Source organism: Chaetura pelagica, unplaced genomic scaffold (genome assembly GCF_000747805.2).
Source record: "Chaetura pelagica isolate M959 unplaced genomic scaffold, ChaPel_1.0 scaffold145, whole genome shotgun sequence".
Classification (NCBI taxonomy): Eukaryota; Metazoa; Chordata; class Aves; order Apodiformes; family Apodidae; genus Chaetura; species Chaetura pelagica.
In genome coordinates, this window is record NW_009953332.1 from 743,479 (window position 1) to 754,356 (window position 10,878).

The 10,878-nt window shown below is 37.3% G+C and overlaps 1 protein-coding gene across 1 annotated transcript in view; it reads right to left on the reverse strand.

The window, feature by feature from the left end:
• The window catches only part of SLC12A2 (solute carrier family 12 (sodium/potassium/chloride transporter), member 2), a 42,918-nt gene that overhangs the window by 29,538 nt on the left and 2,502 nt on the right, over positions 1 to 10,878 (reverse strand). Inside the window, exons 3-9 of the mRNA XM_009998164.1 lie at positions 10,722 to 10,797; positions 10,059 to 10,154; positions 8,089 to 8,228; positions 5,769 to 5,879; positions 2,781 to 2,889; positions 2,247 to 2,374; positions 2,075 to 2,159 (exon numbers count right to left, since the gene is read on the reverse strand). Of these exons, the coding sequence (XP_009996466.1) occupies positions 2,075 to 2,159; positions 2,247 to 2,374; positions 2,781 to 2,889; positions 5,769 to 5,879; positions 8,089 to 8,228; positions 10,059 to 10,154; positions 10,722 to 10,797 (745 nt within the window). The remainder of the gene's footprint in view (positions 1 to 2,074; positions 2,160 to 2,246; positions 2,375 to 2,780; positions 2,890 to 5,768; positions 5,880 to 8,088; positions 8,229 to 10,058; positions 10,155 to 10,721; positions 10,798 to 10,878) is intronic.

Here is a 10,878-nt window from a genome sequence, read left to right on the forward strand (position 1 = left end):
ATTCCTGCTAAAGTCAAACAAAGATTTTCCATGCTATAAGACCAATTAACACACCATCTGCATCAAGTTATCCCCTAATTACATGCAGCCAGCAAGAATTCCAGAAATACTACCTAAATCCTTCAGACTGCATTTGAGAGTGCTTTACTTCTCCAGTACTACAAGCAGCTACAGTTAGGTCCTCATTAATTAGTTTTCCTTTTCCATGTACAGAAGGCATGTCCTAACCCTTTTCAGAAGTTTGTAGGTTTTAGTAGAGCTTCCCTTGTTTTTAAAGCAGTAAGTGTTCTTTAAAATGTCTTTCAAGAATTTTCATATAGAAGTTGCTTATGCAATCCTCAACCTGCCATCTGCATGTCTGCATTAGTCCCTTGCTAAAATATGACTCTGCACACTTTCTCCTCACAGCTGTTGGTTTTTTTTTTAAATAGGCTGTATAGCTTGAGCAGTAAGACTAGCAATTTTCCTCTTCTAAGCCTTCTCTATGCAGCTTCTTAACCCTCTTACTACAGAGCATGCATATACTGAGCTAAATTCAGAACATCATCTTCCCATTCAGATATCACTGCTCAGTGATATTTACTAGTTCTCAAGTTTTAATGACTTGCTTATCACTGCTCTAGAAACTTACAGTGGGGAATAGTGTGAGGTGAAAGGAATATAAGTATATGTATTTGCCTGATTCCTAATCCAACACCTCAAAAAATTGCACTCCTGTCATAATCTCTGACTTCTGCGACAGCACTTTTTAGTGCTAAACAGACCACTTATAACTAGCAGACTTCTAAGTGTAAGTTACAGGAGGCAACTAAGACAGGGCATTTCTGATGCATCAAACAATTTCATGTTCAGTTGGTTTTGAAAACTGTTCCTTTCAATATAAAAAATGAGGTTGTTCATGTTTGAAAGATGATCAAAGTATTCCACTAACAAATTAACATTAATGAGCATTTTGCTCTCATGTGAGTTCAAGTTCTAAAGGATTCAAATTTGGTAGCAGAGGTCCAGGCTGTCAGTCTAATTAGGAAGTAAGTGTAAGTCATTATGCTGCATAAAGCACAATCACTACAGAGCAACTATTTGGCAGAGCTACAGCACAATGTTAGCCAACAGAAGCTGACTTGCAAGATTGGTATCTTTGCAAAGGAAGTATCATTAGTGGCAATATCAATGGTACTCTTAGAAATGAGAATTTCATTCAAAAGGCAGCACACCTAAGATAAGGCAAGGTCTTTCATATAGGAAAAGTGTTTACTGCTGCCAGAAAGCAACCTATGTGACATGAATAAAAACATTTCCAATCATAGGCAAGAAATACATGAGATATAATTATAATCTTACATTCTTGAGGTTGCTAAAATGATGGTTTTGGGTAGGAAAAACCTGGTTGACCACTGGCGTTCTAGAGCAAAACTTATCTAGGGCATCAAACTCCAAGGCTATTTCTACAGAGAATTTCAAACCCCTGTGGGTTATATAAGGTTATATAAGCCTCAGATCAGTCTATGATTGTTTCTCTTTCCAGATGAAAATAAAACTACAGGCAATGTTTCTGAATGTGACAGAACTTTGGGAAGTGGGCTTGTCAGACTCAAGTACCACTCACTCTCCTCCCTCAACTCAGACCTTACTGCTTATGCATTCTCACCAGAGGGCTGATAATCCCACCATTCAGTTCAGGTAGGTAGCTGACTACCATAATCTTCAAACTAATACAAGTGTTTTTTCAGTAAGTATTTTCTGGAAATGCACTTTCCTAATCCAGGAATTGTCCCACTGCTAAACTGTATATATTTTTAACATAAATAACTGCAACAAATTATGAAAAATTCATATGAAGCCTTTTGTTATCTTTAGTCTCAAGCAGTCTTACAAAAACATCACACTCATTTTAGGAAATTAAAAAAACAGCTAAAAACTGAACCTCCAACAATAAAAATTAGAAACCTCTGGCTATTACTTTTCCATTCATGAAAGTCAATTACATAATGACTTTACATATTACATAAACCGTATCAAAACACATCCTCAGAATGAATGTGAAAGGATAAAGTTAAAAACATTCTCTATTTACCTACAGATACTGCAATTCCTACGTAAACCAATGTAGTAATTAAGATGGCCAGCAGCGTTCCTTTAGGTATGGCTGACTGAGGATCCTGAAAGAAAAATGTCAGTGGACAGTGATGACAAAGATAAATACACACTCAGCGTTTGTGAACGATATTTGCTAATTCACTACTCACCGCAAGATCACCTGAGATATTTGCACCAGCAAGTATGCCAGTTGCAGCAGGGAAGAAAATAGCAAATACAGAAAAGAACGTTTCCTCTTGTCGAAAATCTGGTCCAAAATTCTCCATAAATATTTCAGCTGTAGAAGAAGATGTAAGTCTATCAATATTCATACAGTATTAGCCTATTACAGCTATTAATAGCTCTATGAAAAAGCTAAGTCACAGCTGTATGACCTTATATTAAGTGTAGAGCTTTAAGGTCCTAATTCATCATTTCATCTCAAAATTGTAGTCAATACAGTAAACTTAAACAGCCTTTAAAACCAGAAGTAGTTAAAAAGAATCATCTAGCTTTTTAAAATGTAATATAACCAGTACTAAATGGGCAGACCATGTTTTGGCCCAACAGATTTAAGGGACAAAACTGCCTAAGTTTGAAAGAATAAAAAAAAAAATCTCAATAGTTAAATAGGACCACAAGCTATTTTAGATGTTTAATTAGATGTTTATGTGTTGTTTAGAAAACTAACTGTTTTGACATACCTTTATAACCAAAGAAACCTTTAGGCTTCTTGCTATCCAAAGGAATAAATGTTCCTATGACAAAGTCTCCAATAGCAAGTATAAGGATCACCAGTAAGACTATCTGTGCCTGAAACATAATGATTGCAGTCAGACAGAAGAACGTGTTTTTTCACAGTTTCAAGTTTCAATGTTGTGTTCTAAAATGTAAATATTCACTGGATTCGAAATTCAGCTTAGTCTCCTCAGTTTGTTTTCCACAAGTAAATAAGACAAGCTGGAGTGAACATGTACCAGGATTTTAAATAATGAAACAGGAATGAATTTCAGGTTTAACATCCATTCAAAAGAGAGTATGTTTCTACCATACCCCTCAAAGTTGTACTTTTGAAAGACAAAATACTTCTGAAGAATATATCTCTATTTTCTCCATAAGCCTTCCAGAAGAAATGGATTTTAGTAGATAGAAGAAATTAACAAGAAAAAGATCTAAATGTACACAAATGCTAAGAGTATTGCCTTAATAACCAAGATCATAATACTCTGCCTTATACTTTATAATGCAATATTTACTAGGAATTTTATTACATCAGGAATCAAATAGCTTTTTTTTTTTGCTATTTTATGCAATGGACTAGATTAATTCTGCTAAATTCTCGTGTTCTCAACCCTTCTTTATGAAAATAAATTGTAGACTACTACAATTGCTTTTTATTTCTCATTTTCTTTAGAGTTTTCATTAGAATCTAGCTTCTTAGCCACAGTTTGATAAAACTATTACAAACCCCACAACTGGAACAAGAAGTACTTTAAACCATCCAACACCTCAAAAAGTTTAGGTAAATAAAAATAAGCATACTTTTCCATCTACATAAGCAACCACACTGGTCTATTACCTCTGTGTTATTTGATGCCAAATAAACACATACGTTGGTGGGTTGTGGGAAGCTGTGCATAGTTTGACCTTTTTTTTTCAGGCCTAGGATCAGAACTTAATATGCAATAGCACTGTGGCATTACTGTCTGTTACAAAACAAAGTTTATAGTTCACACAGCCTAAAAAGAAAACAGTGTAGTACAACAATAGCAGAGCATGGCAGCCAAGATTAGAACTAGGGGACAACCTGAAGAAACCATTTTGTTTATCATATTTAGACCTCTCCTTTGCTAAGCCTAAAGAGTAAGTCAGCGGCATAAGGATGCAGCTGGGTGCTTAGAGAAGTCTTCAATAACCCCAGGGCATTCAACATGAAGCTACCACAATGCAACTGCCACACATGGCTTTATCCAGTAACAAGCATAGGCTTTCCCCTGAAGCTAATAGCTGCATATCTTCCATACATTCAGAAGTCTCAAATAAAGAAGTGGCTTCCAAGACTTCAACAAGAGTTGAGTGGTAAGAGATCACAAACTCTGAAAAATCATTTTTAAGCAGGCTTCCCTGGAATCCCAGTTTCTCTTAGCTTTTATATCTACTTCAAAGGCATTGCTACAGATTTCCCTTGTCCCGTTTTCCAAGGCATACCCTAAGCCAATAGGAAAGCATGGGAGAATCATAGATACTTTAAACTAGAGGGAACTATTAGTGTCTTGCTGAGCTTAGCTGTATGTTAACTCACATGAAGTGCTTGTTTGACAGGTTCAGTTGTTTACCATCACTCCTGCCTGCCTTCTTCCACAGTACAGAAACCAAGACAACAAAGCTTGACTTTTGCACTCAGCACAGGATTTTTGAAAAGTACCTATTTCCTAATAAGATACCATTGCAGTGATACCAGTTTATGCTTGATATAGAAATATTAAACAATAGGGGTATTTCTATGCAAGCTATTGTTATAGAATTGCTCATGCTACAGAGCAAAAGCAAGATTATAATCTTGTGACTTTATATGACAATGGTTAGAGGGCTAGTAACAACTATCTCATTCAAAAGAAACATTAATGGTTGAGATTAAGGAGGACAGTATTGTTCCAAGTCCAATGCATAAAGATACCATTACAAATTCAATCTTCACTTCCTTTTTCTAAGATTCCTATTTCTAGGGCTGGAAGCAACAATGAGAAAAAACCCTCTCTCATATTTATTACGAGTATCATAATCATCTTCAGGCAGGAGTGCAAAAACTGTTATAACATTTACATGAATAGGCTCCTTCAGTTTCCTCTCATTGCAGAAAACTGGAAATATTGTGAACCAAATACCAAATGGGAAAGGAGACCAAGTGAGGGTCTTACTCAATTACTTTTGAGAATCCCATGGACAGATATTCAGAAAAAGCAAGAAGCAGTAAGCAATCTAGGCTGTCTAACAATGGAGAAAACTTATAGAGCAACCTTTATATTAAGGTATCCTAGAAGATGAACATATGTGTTCCCACAATGAGAATGGACCTAAGACTATGCAGCCACAACAAAATGAAGAAAATAGGTTCTCCATCCTACACATTCATCACCACCAATGTTCACAACCCTCCTCAGTGCTGGGCCTAGTAAACCCATCACGCTGTCTGGCTGTTTTCTAGTGAAAACAAAACCAGAGGAGAGTGGAAAACACTGCGTTTGTGTTAGCAGAAACTACACACTTCAGATTGGCTTCAGCTCCACCCCTCCATTTTCCATCCACATAGATCATCTGAAGTTCCCAGTGAGGGAAAATTTCCATGCTAATGCTCTTTCCTTTTCTTGTTGCACTGTAGTTGCCCAGAAGAGTACAACAGTGATAACCTACTGAAAGTGTCATTAAGAGCACATTATGCTGGATTTTAGGTTCTCATAGATGCTAATGCGTCTAGTGGTGCAAAATGGTCTAAGGTCTGAAATGCTGTCCAGACCTGCACATGGTAGTGCTAGAGAGAGAGCTACTACATAAAAACTGCCCACTGACTAAATTTAACATACCATGCACACACTGCTGAGTGCATTAAATATATTTTTAAAAATCAAACATAAGAGGTAGAAAATGGAATAAAAATCAGGCAGAGAATACAAGAAAAGGTGATAGTTCCTTACTTTTGCTTCCCACTCCATTCCAGCAACAGAAATACCCAGCAATATAACCACTGTGATAGCCCCTATGATTCTGATATCATTCATTTCATCAATCATCAATGCTCCATTTTCCTAACAAAAAAAACCAAAAGACAGTGTCATATACTTTGAGTACTTATCTTCTTTACTGCAGAATATCATTTTATCTACTGTAATTTATTAATACAGTTATTATACCACAAATTGAGTAATTTTTAATTCCTTGTGTGAACACAATTAATTTGTGCTTTGCCTTGATTTACATCACTGAATCTTTTAAATGGAAATGGTAATTCCTGCTCATATCCCATTCCCACACAGAATGGCCTGTCTTCAACAGCCAGAGAATGAAATTAATTAGCAAAGCAACTGCTACCCTCTTGCCCCACATATATTTAACTTTTCACAGAATCACAGAATCTTAGGGGTTGGAAGGGACCTTGAAAGATCACCCAGTCCAACCCCTTGCCAGAGCAGGGTCACCCAGAGCACATCACACAGGAACATGTTCAGGCAGGTTTTGAATGTCTCCAGCAAAGGAGACTCCACAACCTCTCTGGGCACTCTGTCCCTGGGCTCTGTCACTCTCACAATGAAGAAGTTTTTTCTGATGTTTACGTGGAACCTCCTACGTTCCACTTTGTACCAATCGCCCTTCGTCCTATCACTGGACCTCACTGAAAAAAGCCTGGCTCTGTCCTCCTGACGCTCCCTCTGAACTATTTATAAACATTTATGAGGTCACCCCTCAGTCTCCTCCAAGCTCAAGAGACCCCAGCTGCCTCAGCCTTTCCTCATAAGGGAGATGTTCCACTCCCTCCATCATCTTTGTGGCTCTGCACTGGACTCTTTCAAGCAGTTCCCTGTCCTTATTGAACTGAGGGGCCCAGAACTGGACAAAACATTCCAGATGTGGCCTCACCAAGGCAGAATAGAGGGGGAGGAGAACACACCCTTTCTAATACACCCCAGGATGTCACTGGCCTTCTTGGCCCCAAGGGCACATTGCTGGCTCATGGTCATCCTCCTGTCCACCAGGACCCACCCAGGTCCCTTTCTCCTACACTGCTCCTACTTTTCAACCACTATTACTTCTTTTAATGTATTCCAAACTTGTTCCCAGCTACAAAAGTATGGCTGAGTTCTCCCCAACATTACATTTAATGAAAACATCTAACAGACAATAATATTTGGTTGTGTTTAACTTAAGGAGCTGTTTTCAATATGGAGAACTCTGTTGAAAATTCATTTCATATAAATTACTAACACAAGAAACAGTTCAAGAATCTTGGAATTAACAACTAACAATTCTGCATCATGAATCTACACTGCCACTCTTCTTGTTAACAGCCAGCTTGGAGTTTACCAGGAATTACAAATTGTATTTTTTCAGGGCAATAAACTGTGTAGGAAGTTTCCATTTGACACCAATTATCATCTTTTTTCACCCAAAAGCTACTGAATTACACTAGTATTTTACTGATATATATGTAGTAATCTTGTACCTCATTCCATGTCTTTTAAGCAGTGAGAGCAACCCCCAGAGGTAATACAGGCTGGAAGACAAAGGGCTTGAGCCCAGCCCTGCTAGGGAGGACCAGAGGTAACTAGTGGATGAAAAGCTGGTCATGAGCTGGCAATATGCACAAGCAGCCCAGAAAGCCAACAATATCCTGGGATGCATTAAAAGCCTGGCCCACAGTCTGAGGGAGGTGATTCTGCCCCTTTGCTCTGGTGAGACCCCACCTGCAGTACTGTGCCCAGTTCTGGAATTCTCAGCACACGAAGGACATGGACCTGTTAGAGCAAGTTCAGCAGAGGGCCACAAATACATTAAGAGGACTGAAGCACCTCTCCTATGAAGCCAGGCTGAGAAAGTTGGGGTTATTTAGCCTGGAGGGGAGAAGGCTCCAGGGAGATCTTATTGTTGCATTCAGTACTTAAAAGTGGCTTAAAAGAAAGATGGGGATGGACTTTTTAGTAGTATATAGAAATAGGACATAGTTTTAAACTAAGAGAAAGTAGATTCAGACTAGACAGAAGTAAGAAACTTTTTATGATGAGGGCAGTGAAACACTGGAACAGGCTGCCCAGAAATCCTCCCTCCGTAGATGTGTTCCAGACCAGCTTGGATGGGGCTTTGAATAATCCGATCTAGCTTTAGATGTCCCTGATGATTACAGGGGGCATAGATTAAACAGCCTTTAAAGATCCCTTCCAACTCAAAGCATTCTATGATTCTGTGATTAGATGACTTATGTAAAGGACAACGTAAACAATATAACCACTATAATGCATATACCTTCAGCAGCTCCACAACTGTCTCTGCAAAGCCAACAACATACATTGCTACTGCAACAGCATTGGCAAATGCAAATATCAGACCTATGGCGCCACCAAACTCTGGTCCCAGACTTCTGGAAATCAAGTAATATGCCCCTCCTGAAAAAAAAAAAAGAGAGGAAAAAAATCCAAACACACTACATGAAAGAGCCTAGAGATCAGTAGTTAGACATCAGTAGTTTAAAATTTACATGAAAATGGTGCTATTTGTTCTTGCCTCTTCCCTGATGCGTTGGAGAATAACCCAAATCCCAGTAACTTAGGGACATGCATGCTTAAGTTGCAGGAATGTATTTCAAGTTTTTAAGAAAATACACCAGTTGGAATTAGTCACCTGACTCATGTACCACAACATATTATTCAGCAATGCAACCAGTTCTACAGTTAACAAACAAATTATAAAACACATGCAGCACTATTACTAGGCTTTTTATTTCAAACTACTCAAACAGTTGTGCACAGTTCTGTTATTACACATTTTCATTAGCTAGAGCTCAAGAAACTGACAATGTAGGCTATAATAAAACCAGCTACAGTTCCAAACCTCCTTGAACTGTTTATTAAAGCTCTGTTGTAAGGGAAATTTTCTACCCCTCAGTAGAACTCAAAATAATCACAGGTCCACCCTGTTTTTCAAAGCTATTATTTGTACTTTTGATCTTGATAAATACAACTTCTCAAGCACCATTTGTGACAAATGGAAAGCTGACTATCTTCAGCATTAGAGCAGAATTAAAAAAAAAATTATCAAAGGCATATTCCTCCAATTTAAGGTTAAGCTTTCTAGAAACAACAAAATCCTTCTGCTCCTATCTGAAGAAACTTTGTAGAGATTGAAAACTTGCAACAGGAAATCGTTAATTTCACTGCATTACAGCTATTGTGCAACATATATAGAGGTATCCAGCTCTGAAATACTTTGCAAATGAGAATGGTAACGTAAGAGAAAACAATTACTGTAATGTAAGATTTTCATAACAACAACTGTGATTTTATTCTACAGTTCTTCCTACTGAGCACTTCGAATTTTGTGGCGAAGTATTATTTCGCAAGGGTGACACTAGAAAAAACAGATTTCATAAGAACAGGAAAATCAGGTAAGTATAATGATATTTAAAAAAAAAAAAAGAAGGGCATTTGGATGCTAGGTCTGATATAATTCTAAGATTCATAGGCGATCCTTCCCATTGGGTCTGTTTACTTTGTGATAATGAGTTTTTTCTCTTCATTCTCAATCAAGAGAATTTTATAAGCTTCTATTTTAATTGCATCACCTTTTCTACTAGTAGCAGTCTGTAATGTCATAAAGCAGCTTGAGCATGTCAATGGCACCAACCACTCATGAAACTATTTTGTAGGAATTGCTGGCAACAGCAGATAAACCATGAAAGAGAATGAAAACTATCACCCTCAGGAAAGCTGGAGATAATAAAGAGTTTGGAGAATTTCTTTTGGGTGTAAAAAAATCACAACAGAACAAGAACATACATCCTTTTGTATGCTCTCATATAGATACAGCTTATCCTTGTATAGGGTATAGTTTTGTTTTGGGAGATGAACATACAATCACACATGTAGACTCTTAACCAACCAGTACAGTTGCAGGAGATGATTAAAACTCCATTTATTCTTGCATGTGCATCTCTAAAAATGTTTATATTCATAAAATTAATAATAGATTAAGTTTCTTCCACAGTGGAAAAGAACACCAACAGTCAAATCTAATCAAGCTAATTATTGACTTTTCATTAATTACATGACTGCTTAGTCAAATACAGAACATAGGGAAGACTGCTCCTCAGAATACATTTCACCCATACTGGTTTTTCCCTGATGCTAAAATAACAGAAAATAAATTAAAAATTCCATCCTTAAGGTGTACACTTCAGAATAATGAAAGCTTTAAAAGCTTTATTAAAGTAGGTTTACCTCCTCTTACAAATCCATTTGTGGCTATTGCTGAAGTAGACAGTCCTGTAATAGTAGTCACAACAGTGGCCATTCCAATGACCAAGACAGACAGACCTTTTGGAAAAAGAGGGGGAAAAAATGGTATAAGGCCAGAACCACTAAAATGTACAAATCAACTTAGCTTGGTTTCAAGACTTAGCTTTTCAAATATAACACAAATCTACTGTGCATGGTACCACACAGGCAGGCAAGAGGCTTCTTTGCTCCTTTTTATACAGAGAAGTTTCCAGGATACAAACAAAACTGGATAAATATTCTCTATACCTTTAAGGAAACACATACCTTTTGTAGCTGATCTTCTGCAGCCCAATACTAGTCTAAACCTTTGAAGAAAAATGTTTTATGCTACAAAGTCTGTTCCCAGATTTTAATAACCACAGATCAAAAGTTTATCTCTGCAGTTCACTGAAGACTTACAAATGTCAATTTTATATTACATGCCTTCTAGCTAAATGAAAACTCTAAGTAACTTCTTACTGCTTAGTGACTGAAAATTACCTTAAGACTGACAATATTAAGGTAATTTTCTACCCCTGTTTAAAGTGTAAGCTCATGATCTACACTCTGTTTTGGATCCCATTTAAAGGTCACTGAAATAAAATCATAGCATTAGACCCATACCTATGCCAGCTTGTCCTACTATCCATGATAGTCTGATGAAGAGCATCACACCCCAAATATTTAACATACATCGTACCTAAAACAAAAGAGAAATTTTAAACAGTTTAGGTCTCCCATCTGCAGTCATTTCCAGCAATTCTTCATTTCAGCTTTTAAC